This window comes from Barbus barbus, assembly GCF_936440315.1.
Source record: "Barbus barbus genome assembly, chromosome: 10".
NCBI classification, from domain to species: domain Eukaryota; kingdom Metazoa; phylum Chordata; class Actinopteri; order Cypriniformes; family Cyprinidae; genus Barbus; species Barbus barbus.
The window spans coordinates 6,058,743-6,080,775 of NC_136738.1; the positions used below are offsets into that span (position 1 = coordinate 6,058,743).

Consider the following 22,033-nt stretch of genomic DNA (forward strand, 5'->3'; position numbering starts at 1 on the left):
GTGCCTTCTTTTTAAAGAGACTAAATGACAGTAATGAATGATTAGTGAGGAGGGAGGGGTGGCAGCTGAGTGAAAGGACATGGGCGGCACTTTGCTTTCAGCCCCTCTTAACCAACAGGCTTTTCCCAAGACCCCGTATCTTATCAGCCCCACTGTGAATGACAGCCATTGTCCCTCCAATGCAGGAGTAGGAACTGGGGAGGAAAAACTCATTTGCATTGCTAATGTTTGATGTGGGGCTCTTTTCTCTCTCTCCGACATCCAGGCTCCAGAGGACTCTGCCGGCCGGACGATCTTTTGTCGCCATGGACACCAAGCAGATCCCCCAAATCCTTCAGCAGATTTTCACGTCCACCATGCTGTCCAGTGCCTGAGAGAACTCCAGTTGGGCGAATCGCACTGAAATTGACATGTCACTGATGACGATGATCTCTGCGTCAAGGAGCAACAGGTCGAATCTCAAGATAAAAATCAGAGTTACATTTTACTGTAAAATCAAAAGAGAATTATACTTTTATTTAGACTGAGCACCTTTTCTCCCTGAATTTTCATTACCATTCATTCTTTTAATGTAATGTAATAATATATATAGTTCGGAATGACAGTAATGAGAATCCCCATTCAGAATAAATGGTATTACAAAAAGCTCATAATTAAAATGTCCATGAAAACATAAAAAAAAAAATATATATATATATATATATATATATATATTATTTTTTTTTATTTTATTTTTTTTAATACAATAAAAATTTCAGAATGACAGTAATGGGAATAAAAAAGTAACATTTCCATTAAAACAGTAAAAATAAAATACAACTGACATCCATGTATGTTAATTAAAAAGCAATGTATGCTAATTTATAATTACAATATTTTAATACAGTAAAAAGTCTGAATGACATCAATGACAAGCCCCAATTGAGAATAAATAGAATTACAAAAAATATGAAAGTAAAATGTCCATTAAAAAAACATTATGGTGGTGAGAATTTAGGGGAATATGCATATTTGTCATTAAAAATAATAATAAAAAAAATTTTTGGTGACCTGGACATGTCAAGAAAGACCAGAGACCTGTCTGCCCTCTATATACCCTCAATGGGCACGGTTTTGTGTAAGGACTATACTACATACAAATCCATAGTAATTCTGTGATGTATCAGGACTGAACTGTATGAGTCTAGAATATTTGCACAAGTACATAGTGTTATGGAAATTATTACTAGATGATATTTTAATTTTGACAGTTGTTGTTTTAACATATTCTGAGAGCTATTAACAATCACACATATGCCTAAACCTCTATCCATGCTATGTAAAGATTTGATTGTGTGTTTAATAGTGCTGGGGGATATAATCAAATATATATTGATGCATTTTGACTATATTCAGTATATCTCAAAACATTTGTATATTTGTTTTGAAATTGTTTAAAAGAAGGATTATTTTAACCAAACTATTACCAACAGGTTGAAAATATTTAACATTGGAACTTAATTTGAACTCAAGGTAAATGCATTAAAGCAATATTCAGTTTACATTATTATTATTATTATTATATACTACAAAATAATATTGTAAAATATGTACAAATTATTATTCACAACAAAGTTGCTTGATTTGAAATACCACTAACACATCCTTGGGAATATTGTAAGATCAGATATATATCTATTGCCCAGCTCTGGTTAAGAGTGTATTATTAGAACATGAGGCGTTTCTGAGTGTAACCTGTTTTGTTTTCAAGAGCTCTATGTTGTGTAAGAGTTGGCACTCTTTCGTCAAGTTTGTTGGGATTTTCCCAGTGTCCTAAACACATCATTGTAAAGTGCACACATCCTGTAACTTATAGAGACGGAGGAGAAAGAGAGAGAGAGAGTGTCAGCCGCACACCACTGCCACCCCATCACCCAAGACTTCCTCATAAATCTCTTTCCGTCCTGAGAAACCAGAACCTCAAGTGCAATTCCACACCGCATTCCTCAGCTGTCCCGGTACACACTCATCACTCTTTAACCAAATGAGCTCAAATGAAAATGTATTTGTGATCTCTGACAGGTCTGACACTCTGACACAGAGCTGTGCGAAACTCGAAAGGAAAATCAGCGGCTCACAGAAATAGCAGGCCAAAAGAACAGATAAAGTTGCGTTTTCAGCACACAAAGATGAGGGTATTTTTACTGCAGAAAAGTATAGCCTTCTGTGCATCCTGTGTTTGTGAGTCAGCTTGAGGGAGACGTTTTTTCCTGGACTTCCTGTCCTGACCTCTGCTCTGTACTGGGCCCATTTTAGCAGTGTTGAGTTTGGAATGTCGTCCACCTGACTGCGTTTGCTTCTTCACTGCTTGCGAAAACTCCTCTGAGATGCTTGATTTCCAAGTGCTCCATCTATGTCAACAGTTTTTTCCTTCCTGTCCGCTGGACCCGCTGACGCCCGGCCTGCCACACTGCCCCTCACACTGAGCTGAGGAATCCGGCCCCTGCTCCAGTTATGCCACACTCCCGAGATGTTGCTGAGGAGAAAGTAGGACTGTTATTAATAGAATCTGGCCAGCGTGATGAGTTGAACTTTGGAAAGCCAGCAGGTAGCAGGAATGTTTCTGCATGTTTCTACTGAAAACACTGATGTTCTCTTCCAGAACCTACTGAACTGCCTACTTAAACTCAAAGTATACTTCAGTTTTGCTGTGAACTCTTAAAGGAACACTCCACTTTTTTTGACAATAGGCTCATTTTCCAACTCCCCAAAGTTAAACAGTTAAACAGTTGAGTTTTACCGTTTTCAACTCCATTCAGCCAATCTCCGGGTCTGGCAGTAGCACTTTTAGTTTAGCTTAGCATAGATCATTGAATCTGATTAGACCGTTAGCATCTCGTTCAAAAATGACCAAAGAGTTTCAATATTTTTTCCTGTTTAAAACTTGACTGTTCTGTAGTTACATTGTGTACTAAGACTGACGGAAAATTAAAAGTTGCAATTTTCTAGGCTAGGATATGGCTAGGAACTATAATCTCATTCCGGCGTACTAATCAAGGATCTTTGCTGTGCAGCAGGTGCAATGATATTATACAGCGTCTGAAAGTAGTCCCCAGCTAGGTTAACTGGGGACTACTTTCAGGCCCTGCGTAATATTATTGCGAGTATAGTTTACTCATTGAGAGTATAGTTCCTAGCAATATCGGACTAGAAAATTGCAACTTTTCATTTTCTGTCAGTCTTAGTACACGATGTAATTACAGAAGAGTCAAGTTTTAAATAGGAAAAATATCGAAACTCTTTAGTCATTTTTGAGCGAGATGTCTAATCAGATTCATATGCTAAGCTACGCTAAAAGTGCTACTGCCAGACCCGGAGATCGGCTGAATGTATTTGAGAGTTTCACATTGCTACCGAGCATGTTTATGTCAGAAAAGCCATACATATGGAGCTGGTTATGTGATGAAACATCAAAATGTAATTTTGTGTAAGCGATTTTATTGTTTGGATCATATTAACAGAGTAGACAGCAGTATTGGTACTGTATATTATCACTGTAAAAAATTTGTTGAGTCAACTTAAAATAATTTGTTACCCGGCTGCCTTAAAATTTTAGTCAACTTGTAATGTTAAGTTGTACTACGTGACAACTTAAATATTTGTGTTGACTAAACTTAAAATTTTAAGGCAGCCGGGTAACAAATTATTTTAAGTTGAAACCACTTTTATTTTTTACAGTGATGCTGCTGTCACTTAATACACAGATCTAATATAAACATGCAATATCTTTCCCAAACATAAACAACTGTGTTTTTATAACTTATGCTGCTTTAACATAAACTTGTGTGCGTTTGACCGTTTAAGCACAATAACACATGAAAGAATATATCAGAAGCTATAGCTTTAAAACACGATTGCAGCACAATAGACATGATCATCAAAACCTCATTTTTAGCAGAGAATCTGAGCTAGGAGCCCTAAAATGGGGCGTGGAATAGCAGCTCATTTGCATTTAAAGAGACATGCGTGAAAACAGCCTGTTTCTGCTTCCACTCAAAATAGGCATTTTCAAAATGATATACTAAATGATCTGTGGGGTATTTTGAGCTGAAACTTCACAGACACATTCTGGGGACACCTTTTATTACATCTTGTAAAATAATAGGTGCCCTTTAATATTACTCTAAAGTAATTAAGATAACTATAATGATAACTATATTATTAACCACACCAACGCATGATAATGTTTGTTTATTGTAAGCACATGCTGCAGTTTTATCGTCTGCCACTTTAAACGCTTAAGCTCTTTAAAGAAGGATAGATTCTGATTGGTTGTCAATGTTTTTATCAGTTGATAAACAGCTGGGAAAAAACTCATTTTGAAAGAGATTCTAACAATATTGTTCCTTTGTTCGTTATTGTTATAGTGTGGGCTTGTTATAATATCATTATAGTATATAGTATCTTTCTTGGTGTGAATGGGCCTGTATCCAGCGAAAATCTCCTCTGCACTTTCATTTCCATTCTCAAAAGTGAGAATGCCAAGATTTTTAATTAATAGCAGTTTTTTAATTTCAGCCTTTTCCTCACACAAAGCTATTATATAACATGAGTTAAAATTAGGCACTACTTTTATGGTACCACGTTCACTATGAAATTTTGTTATATGGAAAAAGGCAGCATAACGATTCAAACAGCAGCACCAGTGTAAATGATGACGGAACTTTGGCAAGTTTGGGACAAGCGTATATTTAACAGTCTGTCAGCTGTTGTCTAATTTTCCATTACCGGACAATGAGGGATTCTTGGGAAGGGGTCATGTAAGGGGTTTTCCACGAGAAAGTATTGGAGGCCAGGTGTCTGGGCATAGAGGAGATGTGTCAGCTCTGACTATATCTGTCATGGCTATTGGGTCAGGATTACGACAGTCTGCTGCTGCTCTGTGTGTGTGTGTGTGTGTGTGTGTGTAGGGGATCTGGACTGTTTTAGGATCTTGGGAGGCCCATGAACGACCACAGGTGCTCATCAGATGGGCTTTAACACAGAGCTGTCATTACTAACAAATTACTCCATAAGAAACTGCCAGCACTAGACTGCTATTAACACTTGATGCTCTCAAAATATGCTTTTCAATATAGCACAGTTTTTCATAGCTTATTGCTCAAGTATGTTTTAATTTCATTCAAACTAATGAGTCTTGAGTTTGTGTGATAGTATGCGTATTTTGAACTGCCATCCATTATTTCTCTGAACCAAGTCCATGCAGGAATGCAGTTCCCCTCGGTGTAAAGATTGAATCTGTCCTGTTCGCCCTCATGGGGTTGTCAAAGAGGAGAATATGAATATTCAGGGTCTGACCGACCTCATCCATCAAGACTAACAAGGTGCCAATGGTTCAGTGTGAGGCTATGGGGCATGATGGATAAGATTGGACACCGGATCGTCATCTCTTTTGTTTCTCAGATCAGTGCTGGAGAGGGGAAGCAGATTCCAGCCCTGCAGTTCACCCTCAACTGCTGCTTTACTCTGCCAAATCACTGCAGCTTCCACAAGCACTGGGGTCACATGGGATGCAAACACGTCCAGATGTCTTGGTTTATAAATCATAGCAACATTCACTCAGCCTTGTGTTTCTCAGTTTGTTCTGTCACTGTAGTTTACAAAAAAATTAAAATCATGTCATTTACTTTATAAGTTTTTTTGAGAATGACAAACAGCTACATGAAGATTCTTTAGAATTTCTCATTTGTGTCATCAAATCTGGATGGACGTGAGGGTGAGTAAATGATGATTTTTAAGTGAACTGTCCATTTAAAGTTCCTGGATGTTTGTCTTGATAGTATATTTTTACATCATATTGAGTGATTCCCTCTCTTCTCATCATTCTTGTGATCTTTCGTCACTGAATTATGTCAGATGGGTGTGACGCTGTGTGTTTGGACAATGTGTTGTACTCTGCAGCGTGCGAGGGATGCTGATTAGTTTAGCAGGATGTTCAGTTCCTGTGGGTGTGTGTCTGTGTCCAGCTGGCCCACGCTAACCCACATCTCTCATTTTCCCAGCACAGAGTCCAGGCTCCGTCCACAGCTGCATACTGGCCTTTCACTGCTGATGCAAATGAATGATCACTTAGTATTTCATCACATGATTTGTGCTGTAGAAAAACCCCGGAAGACCCCACAACAAACTGTGTACACTAGAGAAACATTTGTTTCTCTTAATCTTTTTTTGTTTTGTTTTTTAACATGAAACTATGTAAACTAGATTGAACATTTTAGAAATGTTTTTGGTTTGTTTTTTTGTAGAAGACACTGATCTCAAAAGTTTACAAATTTATTTTTTTATTTGTGTTTTTTTTTCTGTAGAAGACACTAGTGTCAAAAGTTTAGAAAGATCTTAAATCTTGGAGGGGGGGGGGGGGGGGGGGGGGTTGTTTATGTTTGCGTGTGCTTGTTTGTTACATAAATGTTTTAGCAACTTATTTGTTCCTAAATCTTAGATCTTAAATGCATCTTGTTTTATTTTGTTTTGTTTTTTTATTCTTTTTTTTTGTTTGCTTGTTTTTGTTGAAGAACCCCAGGGACCCAACAACACTAAAGTTAAAAATGTAGAAACTTTTCTGTTCTAAACTTGGTCTTTCGCTCTCTCGCTCTCTCGCTCTCTCATTCTCTCTCTCTCTCTCTCTCTCTCTCTCTCTCTCTCTCTCTCTCTCTCTCTCTCTCTGTGTGTTTGGTTAGTTTTTTTGTGGTGTTTTGTTTTGCAGAAACACCTTCTGTGTGGATCTTCTAATTGCAGTTGCACATGCATCTTTTCAACATAGAATACTGTCTTGATGGCATTTTTCGTTGAATTGATGTCTCGTAAGTTGAAGTAACTGATGTTCCCACGGTCATCACCACCGTTTCCCCCTAAATTATTGCCTGTCTCCCAGGAGAAAGTAAATTATGCATTTTGCCAGATTGTTCCATAAGAAGTCATATTTTAACAAGACACTGATGTATCATTGAGACGGCGGCTACAGGCAGCCTGTGTTGATAACATCTCTGCTACTATCATTCAGGGCACCCACTCCCTCTGCTCATGTGCATTCCTGCAGGAGCTCTCTGACATCAGCATTTACACGCTGACCCGCTTCAGTGTCATATAACGTTAACCTGGAAGAACATGTTAACTAAAATCGACTGAGCTTTTTTCATAGTCCATACACTGGGTTTCACCTCCCATCATAATTTCAGTACTCGGTTTAAATGTGGGTAAAGAAAAGCATGCACATATTGCACTAGCAAATAATTCCTAGTATGCACCGTTGAAAACCGAGAGCAAATATTTCGGAAAGTTAAACGGGGCACACAGCTCATGAATGAAGCTCTTTTATACAGCGTGTGTGCAGTGGCAGGGTGTGTAACAAGACTCATTAGTGTGTAATTATGCAGAACCTGAAGTCTGGAACATTTCAGTTCTCTTGTTGTGAACTTACACAATGTCCTGATGCTTTACAATGCCAGAATTCGATTTATTTTGATTAGATGCCATAATTTCATTTTGACTTTAGGTAGAATTTAGAGTTTTCATCATGATTTAATTGAAGTTGAAATATGTCTATTTGCATTTCTTGATGTTTAAAAGAAACACAAAGCTGGTGCTGCTATGCCCTGTTCATTAACCAGAGATTAAATATAAGGAGCTCCTTGTTTATTGAGGTAACATGCACTATCAAGTCTGCATGTCCTGTCCTAGTGTAACTTTAGTATTAGGAAACACTGTGCCCATGTTTATCCCTGGACTCCGTTCTGCATGCCTGCAGGTCATGTTGCGCAGATCACAGCATCATGTGATCGCCAGAGACATTTTTACATCATTTGAAATGGTTACTGTGGCTCCAATGCTGAAAATGACTGAATGTGACAGTTAAGATATACAGGGGAGAATATGGAGACATGTCATAATGTTGACTTTAATATTTGTCTTATTTGAGAATGTTAAATCTTCGAAATCTTACACCTGCATCCTGCATGTCACACCACCAACACTGTTTATTTCTCTATAACTGCCTCTAAGGCCTATAGGCATCATTCCTGAATCGGCGGACTGTTCTTTTAGGTTTAGTACTCTTCTGTCCACCTTGTGTATATGCAGCGTCATTTGTGCGGTGGAAAACATTGCACACAACTCAAAAATCTGAGCAAGTTAGAACAGGGCAAGTGCCGTATCTGGAGAAGTGGCAGTGGTGAAGCTAGAGGAAAGACTGAGCAACTGTCTCTTTTGTTTGAGAAGGACCAGCTCTGCACATGGCTGTTACTCACTGCACTGAGGTGGGCAGTAATAAGACAAGGTCACTGCACGCCCATCCCTGCAGGCGTGCAGATGCTGAGGGCCTTAGGTGTCCTGACACAAGCATGGACTGAAAGCAGACCTTTTAATGCAGCTTTCAAATGTCTTCAAGCCTAAAATTTCAGTTTACTCCACTTTAAGCACACTGGCCAAACAATAAAATAAAATCTTATAACTAATGTAATACTTCTTTTTATATTAGTTAAAAAATAAAATACAAATCATAGGCTAATGCTTGAGTTAAATGTAGTAAAACCTGTGGCCTACACTCCTAAAAATATATGTTCCAGCCCCTTCATGTCTTTTGTTGAACTTGGTGATATGACATATAATATAATAGAGGAGGGTCAAACTGCTTTATGAGGATACATTTTAATGTGCCTCATATTAATATTAACCCCAGCTTCACAGCATAAGTTTATTGTTGATGTTAATTGTGTTGGATTTCTAACTTACCCCCCAAAATATATACTGTAGCAACCTATTGGTTGGCATTATTAGATGATTTAATGTATGTTGTATGATCTTTTGTGTGGGTGTTTTTTTTTTTTTTTTTTGAGCATTAGACAGGTTGTTACAATTTAATCTTTGTTGTTGTGAGAATACGTTTATGGAAAAGTCAATGCATTAAATAAAATAAAGGTTCCAAAAATGGGGTTCTGTAGCAATGCAACAGAAGAAACATTGTAGGTTACCCAAAGAAAATTGTGAAGAGTCCCTAAAAGAACACTTTTTATGAATGAATGAACAACCTTTAAAAAAATGTGCAATGAAAAAGTTCCATGGATGTTAAAGGTTCTCCAAGGAGCCATAGATGCCAGTAAGAGCACAGCTTTGTTTTTATTCTGGCTAAAGCCAATTGGTAAAATAATAAAACACTTAATGATTTTATATTCAAATAACGTTGTTCAAGCTTGTGTTCAGCAAAGCTGTGACTTATCTGTATGTCTCAAACCTATTCTATCTCAAGCCAAATTAAAATAAAATACAAAATAAAAAGGGCTTAATGTTACATTAACTATAATAATAATAAAACATTGTTTAAGCTCATGCTAAAGTCAACATGTTGGTCATGTCCAGAACTATTGTGTCACAGCCCAGCATTCTTACACATAATGTTGAAAGTAGCCTGGAGTGAAAGTTGGTGCAGGTCTAATGAGTGGGTATTGACAGATGACCATTCACAGAGTGATGCTGCTCCAGGCTGAAATTGTCCAAATCCCTCTTTTAATCCTGCACTCAATGAAAAACTTTGGAGTCTTTAGTAACGGTCCAGTAAACCAGCACATGTTGTGCACATGATGTGAGTCTGAAGTACAATTTCCATTACTAGGTGAATATCTACTTCATCTACTTCAACATTAGCAGTAAAATGTATTAAACAGCATATTAAACATCGCTGGTTCTCAGATTTCTTGTCACTAATTGCTATTAAACGTTTATGATATTATAGTCATACATAACATAAAAAAATTGTGCCCGATATATTCATCAAAACTTTCAATGGAAGAAAATAGACTACATTTCATGATGCTTCGTAAATTACAGAATTGTCATTTTTGGGTGAACTATCCCTTTATTAAAGGAAATATTGTGTCATGGAGAGTGAAATAGCCTAATAAAAAGATAAATAAAATGCCTCTTCTGCAGGAGACAGCTTGTCTCTCCAGCCTGCTAAATTGAGCCCCTATGTGTCATTGGCAGACCCCTGCCTAAAACTCATTCTTGAGCTCTCAAAGTAGCCTTTCTTTTCTCCTCTGGCAGCCAGTGGCCTGCCACAAGCAGATAAGTGAGCTGTGCTGAGAGATGCATAGAGGAATGAATAGGAACAAATTGTTTAGCACTACAGATTATGGTGCTACAAGCTCACAATCTCACACTGGGGTCTCATTGAATGCCCCTGAATGCTGCTCGTACAATTGAAAGGAATATTTAGCCAAAATTAATATTCTGACATTGTTTACTCAACCTCCTGTTGTAGCATATGCTGTTATTTGTTTTGTGGAAGACAAAAGGACAACTCTTGTACGTAAAAGAGCTGTTGTACGTGAAGATTCTCTTTTGTGTTTCAAATGACAGCATATGGGTTGCAGATTAAATCATGACTATTCATGGCCACGCATAGAAATTCACAAATCAAACTCTGCAATCTTATCAATGTCATTAACAAACAAAATTAGGTTTGCATTGAAAGCTTTTACTTTATGGCTTCACAAGCAGTGGAACGGCTGGGCTGAACCCTATCTCTTACACTCACTGATCTCTGGATTCATGTGACCTCTCAGTCCCTCCTGCTTTATATTCTGAATGAACAAAGAGCAAATGATTCACTCATGACAATACAATCATAAGATTTGGTGACCTCCCATTACATTTGCTATAAAGCGATTTCAACTGGCCAGGATCAGTGATGACTGCATGCTCTTTTATCCCATTTTAGATACATTTGAACCCTTTAGTCTTGTGTTAACCAATGGATCTGCTGATTATGGCACGTTGTGATGTAAGATATGAGAGTTTTCTTTATAAAAGAAGAAGAATTTGATGAGAAACTATTACTTTTGATTGCAAACTTTGAGCAGTCTTCATAAGACCTTCTCCTGTCAGGAAACAGCACTGAGATGAGGGTAGTTTAGCAGATGGACATCAGACTGTCTGATCACAATGGAAAAGGAGTCTGAATTACGACACACCATCTGGGACACCACTGTATTTCACTTTTGCGTTATTATTGTAATGAGGAACCAGTTAGCACACAATATTTTTAATTTTTTTGTTCAGCAGTGCCAAATGTCAGCCACTGGGTTAGGACTGATTTTTCTATTTTATTATTTTTTATAATTTTTTTAATTCTTTTTTTTTTTTTTAATAAAGTAATTTTATATTTTATACTGACCATTTTATTTTAGATAAATGAATTGAAATCAAATTTTAAATAAAATAAAATTGCTAAATTAAATTAAATCCTTTTTTTTTTTTTTAGAATGCTATAGTATGAGTTAGCTAGTTTGGGACTAAATATTGTTTTATAGTTGAGTGATACATTTATCTTTGCTATAAATAAAAAATAAAAATAAAGGCCTGGTTCGACAGACAGGGTTTAGGTTAAGCCAGGATTAGGCTATAGTTCAGTTAGGACATTTAAGTATCTTTTATAAACATTACTGGTGTGCATCTTAAGACAAAACAATGGCACTAACATATTTTAAGATATGTGACCCTGGAGCACAAAGCCAGTCTTAAGTCGGTGGGGTATATTTGTAGCGATAAATACATTGTATGGGTCAAAATTATTGATTTTTCTTTTATGCCAAAAATAATTAGGATATTAAGTAAAGATCATGTTCCATGAAGATATTTAGTAAATTTCCTACTGTAAATATATCAAAACTTAATTTTTGTTTAGTAATATGCATTGCTAAGGACATCATTTGGACAACTTTAAAGGTGATTTTGAGTATTTTGTACCCTTAAGATCTGTAGAAACACTGAAAGATAAACATTTATCCTGACAATTTTAATATTCTCTCTATCCCTGAATCATTTAGACAAGTATATTCCATTGAGCTTCTCTGGTCTTTCGGAGGTTACGTCATCCCGTATTAAGCACCATTTTCCGGTTTCACGCTGTTCAAAGAGAGAAATTCTTCGTCATGCTTTCTGCTGTCCTTTCTCCCTGTGTCTTCTTGTATGACCTTTGACCTGGGCTCTTTTGCCATGCGTTTGGGTGAGAGGTGGCTGGAGAGGGAAGGACAGACACAATGGAGGGGCTGAGAGTCTTCAGCCTGGGAGTTCCATCACTTTAAATCAATGTGCCTCACTGGGCCGGGGGCTACACACCACCATCAAACCAGTATCCCAGTGTGTATTTCTGTGGTGTGAGGAAGGCCTATAGATTTATAGTGTTTGGGTTATTCTGAATTCTTGCGTTCACTGGATACTGGAACCACAGGAATCTCCGCATGCTGCTGGATGGATTCATCTGTGAATTCTTAGAAGAGGACTCATTTTAATGTGGTGTGATACCTCATCTTCAGCTCTCTTTATGTGGCATATTCTCAGCCACCAACTTCTGTACCACATTCAGAAAAGAGCTGTCAAAACACAACTCTGCCCAGCTTAATAACCACAATGATTTAATAGCCTTGAAATCAAGCGAGTAGTGCTTTCTGCTCGATTGTTACATTGCTTTCTCCATAATATGAGTGACTGGTGTGGATGCTGACATCTGTGGATGCACCTGCTCTTAGCCTGATATGAACCCTCTGTGGTACACGGTACGTTTGGGCCCGATTTTTATGTTTTTAAAAGAATTCTCGTGCTCACCAAGGCTGCATTTATTTGATCAAAAATATAGTAAATATTATGAAATATAATGTAAAAGAACTGTTTTCTATGTTAATATATTGTAAAATGACATTTATTACTGTGATACAAATCTGAATTTTTAGCATCGTTAGTCTTCAGTGCCAGCAGTCTCAGTATGTGTTGTTGATTGTTGGTCAACATGGTGGTATTTTTATTAGCTTATAACTCCAGAAGAGCTTATAAAATGTGTAAAGGAGTCAAAAAAGCAACGGGAATTCCTCTGTCCTTCCTCCTTGAGGATTCTATCCTTTTTAGGGTTGCATCTTTTAACATCACATCCTGTTTTTGGTTCATTTAGACGTCCTCGGTCCATGTTGCATTCATATATCAGTCAAACTGCACCAGAGTTTGTTTGGAAGTGGACCTATTCCCCCTGAAAAGGTGGGTTTGGGTCAGCTTGTTGGGTGCGCAACAAGGTTCAGATGCCAGCGTTCACACTTAATCAAATGAACCATATTAACAGAGTAATCTTTTTAATCAACTCAGAGCTGCCAAGTGTAAACACCCTCAGACCAGAAGTTAATTTCCAGTCTCTGATAGACCACATCTGTCTATGGCAGAAGTAGAGTGAGTCTGCTGACCCAGAACTGCCGGACGGAAACTGCTCTCAAATGGCTCTGCATTTGGGCACAATCGGTCTGGGCCAATTCATGACTCGTGAAGAGCAGTCACAGATAATTCATCGATGACAGATGATCATTGCCACTCACCAACAATTCTGCAAAAAAGAAGCCAACAAAAGTGCAGAGCGTTCACCTTTGAAATGCTGATCATTGTGGAACAAAAGTAGATGAATGGCCTAAATGTGAACTTGAGAGAGAACAATTCACAGGCCTGTCAGTTATGAATATGAATGTTTAAATTTCCTGAAGTGTTTAGAGAAATCATGTGCCTGTAAGAGCATGCCTTTGCTGATGTTTCTTCAGTGAAACGCTCTCATTTTCTGCTCACAGTCTGTCAGTGCTGACTTTCTGCCAAACGTAGCGTCATGGCTTCTTTCAGGGTGAACTATAGCTCATGTTTGCCCCCAGCTGCTGTCACTGCAGGAAAAATCACTATTTTATTTTCATGTTGTCTAACAGCATGAGTTCATAGAGAAATTATCTGGTTTAACTGTTAAATGTCTAATATATGGGAACACACTGAGAGTGTCAGAGCACTCTATGGGTACATTTACACGACAACGAATATAATAAAAAAAAATTATTTTTTTTTTTTTTTATAATTGTGTTTTTGTGTACAGATGACAATGTTTTCAAATGATCCCCATTTAAGTAACAGTAAAACAAGTAAAAACGCAGTATTAATCATACCAGGCCAGTAGTTGGCGATGTCACTTTGTAAAGAAACACTACACACCTGCACACACACATATAGACTGACCGTGTAATACCATTTTCAAGTTTTCATAGTTTACATGGAGATGATGATAGTATAATTCTCTAAAAATGTGCATTTTTGCATTTTCAAGCCCCCAAAACACAGTTGTGTAAATGAACAGCCAAATCGCACAAGAAGTTTTCTGTTTAGTTGAAAATAGTCCCATGTAAATACCTTCTTAAATAAGAAATTGAGGGAACCTATTACCAAATTTCTGCATTGCTTGGTTTATTTTTTTAATATATATATATATAAGTTGTAGTAAATTAACAATATTGTCTTAATAACTGTCTTAATATTGTCTTAATTTATCATTCATTAAATGTACATAATGAATAAGTAACATTTAACGTGCTATGCAAGCTGTTATGATTGAAAGAGTTAAGATTAATTGGTTCAATTATGTTAAAGTTAGTTGGAACAACTTATTAACTTGAGTAATCAACTTAAACATATTATATACTATTGTTTATACTCCTCTAATTTGTTGAACATAATTTCATTAGAAGTTGTCATAACTCATTCTCAGCGAATCTCTCCCACTTGGGGAAGTTGTTTGTCTTGGCTGAATGTCCAGCTTGGATGTGTTATTCACCTCTCCCATTTTCCCACACTTCCAGCCCACTGGCCGTCCTGATCCAGCCAAGCCCACAGAGCCAGGAGGTGCCCGCTGCCTGTTGCCAAGCAACTTATCTTGGAGTTGAGTTGTTATGTCAGCACATCCAACACCCACTGGCCTGTGCCAATGAGGACGTGAGAGCTCTGTTGCTGCCACTGTCCTGACCACAACAATGAGCACAGGTGCAGAACAGCTGCGGGACAGTGAGTCTGCTGCTACATGTGCCAGCTGCACTGAAGAAACAAACAGGGAAACATCCGTTTCATGCGGACCAATGCTCAGCTGGATTACGCTTAAGTTTGATTTGATTTTGATGAGGCCTCATGAGTTTCCACACAATGCAAAAATGGTCCAGAAAAACATAATTTCACTCTAGTTTAAGCCACACAAGGATGTTTTAGCCATGAGAAGCAGAAACCCCATTACCCATGATAAAGTCACTGAAACAACTGTTTCTTTTATTAAAAAAAAAAATATTTAGCTGCAATATGATAAAAGGCAGCAATGCTAATTTAATTCATTAATATTAACAATTGCAATGAACAAATCTTCTGGTAGTAGTTCATTAGCATGTAATTTCACAGGCAAAAAGATCTATTCTTAATAGTGTAGAGATGCATGAAGCACAGTTCACACTGAGGTCACTTTCAAACCAAGCAGCTTTCTGTTGATCAATTTGACAAATTTGCATGAAACTTGAATACAAGTCAATTCTGGGGAATTTTTTCCACCCTTGCACGAAAACTCCAGATCACACAGATTTCTATTTATATGACTGAATCGCCCACAACATTTCAGAGCAACAGTAAATGTGACCACAATTTAAATGTGTAGAGTGGATACAGTCACTAAGCACTGTGCTGTCTTGGCAAATTAATATTTAACATGGTCTCAAGGTGTCTGCATTTTATAATCGTTTTTAACATTGTTCATCCTATGAACAACCCATTTTGTTGTAATTTCCACATACTGTCACATTTACAGATGTAATTTGCACAGGTGAAAGGATTTCATTGTGGATTTGATGTGTTGATCAACAGAAAACTGCTTGGTTTGAAAGTGACTTCAGTGAACTGCGCTTCATATATTGCTACACTAATGACAATAGACAATGGACCTTTGTTGCACCCTATCTAGCTGATGTTTCAGCAATGCCTTTGCCAGACTGCATGCTCACTAAATTTTCTTAAAATTTGAATTTCAAATGAGACATTGGAACATTGCTAGGACAGACATAAGTACTGGGATGTTTTAACTTCTATTCACAGAGCATCATGGGTTTTTTGCTACTGAAATTATAAAGTGTTCCATCTCAACTGTTTACAGAGGGCATGACCCTGTGTATTTCTGAGCATCTTTGACCATAATCAAGACTAGCTTACTGTGCAGTATGTAGATATTACTGGAGTTTGTAAGCCAATACTATATTGTTTACTGTTTTTTAATGCAATGATAACTGCTTCAAATAATAGTATGCTATGTTGTCACATGACCTCAAAATCAAGTTTAAAGTTTTTTTTTAATACTTCCTTTCATCAAGCATGCATTAAATTGAATAAAAGCAACATTTATAACGTAACAAAATATCTTAAATCTCAGTCTCAAATAAACGCTTAATTTTGTATTTAGCAAAAAATCGGGAAAAAATATCTCTCGTGGTTTCCACAACAACATTAATTAGCACAACTGTTTTCAACATGGATAATAATAATAATAAATGTTTCTTGAGCAGCAAATCAGCATATTAGAATGATTTCTGAAGCATCATGTGTCAATGAAGACTGGAGGAATGATGCTGAAAATTCAATTTTGAGCACAGCAATAAATTACATTTTAAAATATATTCAAATATGTTATTTAAATTTGTAATATTACACAGTATTACTGTCTTTACTGTATTTTTGATCAAATAAATGCAGCTTTAGTGAGCATAAGATACTTTAAAAAAATATATATATATATATTCTTTCCGACTCCAAACATTTGAATAGTAGCCTACTAGTAGCCTAATTGTTTTAATGGTTTAACATTTGGAAGTCCAATCGAATAATGAATCAACATTCTGTAGAGAGGATTTCTTCTGGTTTAATGATCACATTAGAAATGTACGGTGACAGAGCAGAGCAGACAGACGATTACTGTGGCAGGATCCAGACACAGATTTGGACACAGTGCTGAGGAGGTGACCAGGTGTCACATTTTCTGCAGAGCAACTGCTCACGGTCTCAAGCCCCTGCTGTGAGGTCAATCATTCACAGACTGCTCAAGAGCTTTAGCTGACTGACCCACAACCCTGAATTAATTAGCAATGTACTCTTAGTGTCCAACAGTAAATCTTCTGTCCACACTGAGAGTGAAAATACTGCAGAAACGAGCATTAAGCTTCTGATGCAACCAGACACACAATGAAATAATGCCATAACACATCTTGAAATGTCAACTTTAATCTCTTAGAAGACATTAGTTGTATTAAATACACGTTATTATTGCTTTTCCAGTTTTTCTAATGAATTAAGAATTAAGTTTATTCTCATGTGACAGAAAAGGCTTATAGCAAGGCGATAAGAATCTGAAACAATATTTACATGAAATACAAAAATATACATTCGCAAAAAGGTATTACAGATAAATTTACAATAACCAACTCTATAAAATTAAAAATATATTTCTATAAAAAGCTATTTAAATAATCTTACAGCTCAAGTTTTTCAGAGAGCACAGGCATTCCTGTCAAAAGTGTATTATTTTTTAAGCATTTGTATTTGAGTGTGTTTGTACAGGTGCAAGTATACACAAAGTCATCGTTCAGCATGCGAAACCCTGACCATGTCTTCTCCATCTTCACAGTAGTTCAGGTTTGTCAGGTGCAGTCTGGCTGTCGTCCCCCAGCGGAGCTACAATGTGGTGGGCCCCAGTCACCCCGTCTCTAACTCACATGCCTGGAGGAAAAAACACAGTCAAGCAGAGAACATACTTAGTACATTTTCATGTCCTCGGGTGTCAGGGTTATTCTCAGGGTGTAAGCATAAGTTTCAGCATCATTACTCCAGTCTTCAGTGTCATAAGATCCTTCAGAAATCATTTTAATATGCTGATTTGCTTCTCAAGAAAAAAATCTTATTATCTTATTAGTATTATTATTAAATTTCCCTTTTATTTGACATATTATACTGTATTATATACAGTGCATTAAAGATACTCCATTTCACTTGATTATGTAGTCTTAAAAAACTTTCATTTTTGTCTTTAAATTCACATCACTTACTTGCTAATGTTCTGTCAAGGTCAGCAATGAAGTCCTCCAGCTCTTTAGTGTCTCCGAGTTTAGCTGAAGAACACAATATACAGTTGATCAACAGTGGAGCAAATAAACCTAAAACCGACTCATTAGCATTAAACGTGTAAAAAAAGAAACATATTTTAACTCACGTTTAGGAGATGTGACCAAGGGACTGTTTGATGAGGGGGAGAAGACGCTGGGAGAGTTGAGCTTCTCATCACTGAAGCTGAAACTGTTTCTGTTCAAGGACTCTGCACCTGTTACAGAAGGAAAGAAAGAGACAGAGGAAGTCAGAAAGTCAAACCGACTCTTCCTGTATGTGTACACACACTACCTTCTTTAATTCCACCACAACAGGTGGGTAACAACCCCCGAAATCTATCACTATCTATAGTGATAGAGAGAGAGCAAGGAAAAAGCAATGTTGTAATGCAAATACAATACAGCCGAACATATAATCGACATATCAAGGACGATGACTATAATGATAACTGTAACTATAGTTATAATAATCATTCTATGTGAATAGGGAAATCCACACCAACAAAAGCAATAATGAGCGTAACGATATCATTGAAATCACTGTTAGCATGCTTTTTTTCCGATAAAAACAATGACAGCCAATCAGAGTCCATCTGGCTTTAAACTAAGACTCTGCAGATGGCAAAGCTGCAGCGCATGCTTATTTTAATCAAAAGGTTATAGTTATACTTATCGTTCTTGGTGTGAACGGGCTTTTAGGATAGAAAACTCTACCGTATTTTGGTGCAAATTCATGTCACGCGTCAGTTTGTGTAATATGCCATATCCCCAAAAAAACATGAACTAAATGTTGTAAGGTAAAAGAAAGTATGACTCAAACTACATTAAATACTATTTCACGTGCAACATTTGTACACTTTTCAGTTACATTTTATTTTAATGTGTCCTTGTTGCAGTGTAATTATACATTTAAACACGGAGTAATTTTAATGAAATATATATACTTACTATACGGTTAGGGTTTGGCTTAGGGTTACTTGCATGTAATTGTGCATAATTTATTGTTATTATAATAGTAAGTACATGTAACGTGTAACAAGGACACCTTAAAATAAAGTGTTACCCACTTTTCCTTGCCAAGAGCATGAAACTATTAAAATTCAAGGGGCAACTGGAAAAACTCTGAAAGTCTATAGTATTCACTTGAATCCCCATTTAATGCCTAATGTAAAAGCAGTGGAGCAGCACTGCTCTCTACTACACAGGCTTGCCAAACATGTGCAGTGACCCATAACCGGAGGGGGAAGGGGGTGTTGGGGGTTAATCTGTGCTAGCAGAGCGGGTTGAGTTTATAATCAATGCATACTCCTCTAATAGCAGCCTCTCTCACACGAGCACTCTTTCAAAGCAGGTTCAACCGCGACCCACCCTCGAGCAGGTTCAGTTAAAGCCAAAGATCTGACCCGGTATGCCACACTCCATCTTAAATAACTTTGTTTACACATTCTTAGCCCTGCAGAGCAGGCGTGCTATTACACAGAAGCTCAACTTTTCCCACCGCCTCAGTCATTAGATCCTTGCCTGGGGGCTTCAGCACATCAGCTGGTGAAACGTGCCAGTATCCTCTCAGCTGACACTGACTGCATCATCTACATTAGTGCTTTTAAACCCTAAAATCAGCCAAATAATCATATATTTATGCACAATTAGATTAATTAAATGCACTTAATTGTACTGAATGTGCACATATTAAAGTTTTTTTTTTATATATATATATTGTACTTGCAGATAATAAAATACTAATTAAATTAAAGTGCACTTAAGTGTAAGAGTATCTATTTCTAAACACACTTAGGTACAAAAGTGCACTTTGTAATAATGTCAAATTCGAAAGTTTTAAGGTTCCCTTGTAATCATTAGGTTTATTGATCTTGTGTCATGCTTAAAGAAGTACACTTATTTTGATGTGTTGATTAACATTAAAGCATATATGCAACATACTTTATTATAATTTTAACGGTAGTGTGTTATTCAATATTAAAAGTTAATATTTTATGAACTTCATTGCATGTGTAATTATAAATATATTCAACTAACTGCATTAAATATCAATTTAATTTAATTGCATGCATTTGAGTGTCTGAAAACATTACATTCAGTATGCAAAAGTGCTCTCTCGTTTTCTCAAGGATATGCTTAGCAGCTTTTAAAAGGCAGGAGAAAATGCTTCCCTGATGTTTTATCCAGTATAAAGTCCTGAAGCAAAACCGCTTGAAGCCACTGATCCAGATCAATGGCACGTGTGTCAAAACGGCATCAGGCTTGATTGGATCCAAAATACAGTTGCACAGATCCATGAGGGCGACTGCAGGGCACATAATGCCATGACTGCACCAGAGGAAGGTCTATTATGCAAGAACATTCCCTGTTTGTTCCAGAAGGAAAACGGTGGGGTAAAGAGATCAACTGTTGCTTAACCATTAAACACAAGAACACCTCTACAGCAAAGGTGAAAAGGAACATTTCTATACACTCATAAGCAATCATACAGAACGCTCCCATATATCCATTCATGAAGCAATCCATCTTCAGATTCTGGATACATCCCATCAGCACTTCAAGACGCTCTGGATATAATGGGATTCAGGCAAAGAAAAAAGTCAGTGTTTAACTTGAAACTGATACCCTGAAGTCACCACAAAGGCACTGGTTCTTTGTCATTGGCTGGAGTTTAAACCTTCATGCTGTGCTCAGATCCAGACTGACTCTGGGTGTTTGGCAGGGTCTGACTGAACTCTCTTCTGCTTCACAATCTCCAAACAGCTCTTACAGCTGACTAGTCTCTCAAAAATGTCAAGGTTTTCATAAGTTTCAATGTCTTTTAAAAGATGTTTAAAGAAACCCAGCTGTTCTTTGTGCTTGTGTGTGGGCTCAGATTAGATTAGATAAGATTATGGACTGTAGTTTCTGAGGCTGAGGGCTTTAGTCGTGACGCAGAGATAAAGGCTTCAGGGCGCTTCTATCATTCTTCTGGAACAATAAAAGCAACTTTCTCCTGCATACTCACTCTCAGAGTCGCTGATGCCGCTGTCGCTGACGCTCGCGCTGCTCCGTCTCTTCATGGTTTTCAAGTGTTCATCATATCTGAAGTGTCGCTTCTCCACGGGGGACGTGAAATCCTCAATGACCGCGTCAAATTCACACAACACGGCGTTGAGATCGTCATCCTCCTCAAGAAACGCTAGAAAACGCAAAGCAAGAGATTTGTTGCAGACTTGCAGAAACAGAATAAGTGCGATAAAGTATCGCCGCAGAGTAACAAGCATGCAGGGTTTCACTGAAGGAGTCATGAAATCTTTGACTTACATTTGTTCTGTGACTTTATCTTTGGAGACTTCATCTTCTGTACTCCTATAGTGTGTTAAACTCCCAAATATCCGATATTAGACCAATCTCCTGTTGACACAGTCTCCCTCTGGGTTGTCTAAGCTCCTCAGCGCGCACAGTGAGCTCCTTGGGGTTGTTTTAAATATCGCCCGGCTCTGGGAGAGGGCGGTGACTGAAGGAGGCGTGGGAAACGCATCGCCAATGAGACGCGCGCACTCGTTTTAGCCCTGCGTGTGAGTTACTAAGACTGGCGTCATTCCTCCCTGAACTATGTTTTTGTAAACAGCTACTATGACACATGTGCAACATTTTAACCATAACTCCATCATGGTCAACCTTTTGCGATGACTTCACTTGTTGCAATGTTTTACCTGCAATACGGTAATAATGTTACAGGAAAAATGGCTAACTGTGTGTAATGCAATACAGCATGAAAATATTTAAAAATGCATTACAGTTCAAGAACAAGAAGCCCTTTGGAATGTCCACATGTGGCTCAATTATTATTTTTTATTAATTATTTATTAACAATTATTGTTAATTCAGTAAGTTGATGTGTGATGGTATGATTTGTACCAATGTAATTTGGCCAAAAACAAGGCAGAAGCAGTATGTGTGTGTGTGTGTGTGTGTGTGTACAGGTTTATATATCCTGGTGGGGACTTAAACCTGAATACACACAGATCCTTGGGGACTCGTGTCACGGT

At 37.4% G+C, this 22,033-nt stretch overlaps 2 protein-coding genes across 2 annotated transcripts in view; one reads left to right on the top strand and one right to left on the bottom strand.

Moving 5' to 3' along the window:
• LOC306876531 (von Willebrand factor A domain-containing protein 8) overlaps positions 1-649 on the top strand; it is a 98,939-nt gene extending 98,290 nt beyond the window's left edge. Inside the window, exon 45 of the mRNA XM_079427803.1 lies at positions 266-649. Coding sequence (XP_079283929.1) covers positions 266-374 — 109 coding nt within the window. The 3' untranslated portion in view covers positions 375-649. The remainder of the gene's footprint in view (positions 1-265) is intronic.
• A 16,092-nt stretch (positions 650-16,741) lies between these two features.
• On the bottom strand, positions 16,742-21,490 carry LOC306876081 (regulator of cell cycle RGCC-like). The gene is made up of 5 exons (XM_079426997.1): positions 21,306-21,490; positions 21,007-21,180; positions 18,107-18,214; positions 17,943-18,005; positions 16,742-17,616 (listed from the first exon to the last, which is right to left on the bottom strand). Exons 1-5 carry the CDS (start codon positions 21,337-21,339, stop codon positions 17,609-17,611), a joined length of 387 nt encoding a protein of 128 aa, XP_079283123.1. The 5' UTR covers positions 21,340-21,490; the 3' UTR covers positions 16,742-17,608.
• Positions 21,491-22,033: the final 543 nt, after the last annotated feature.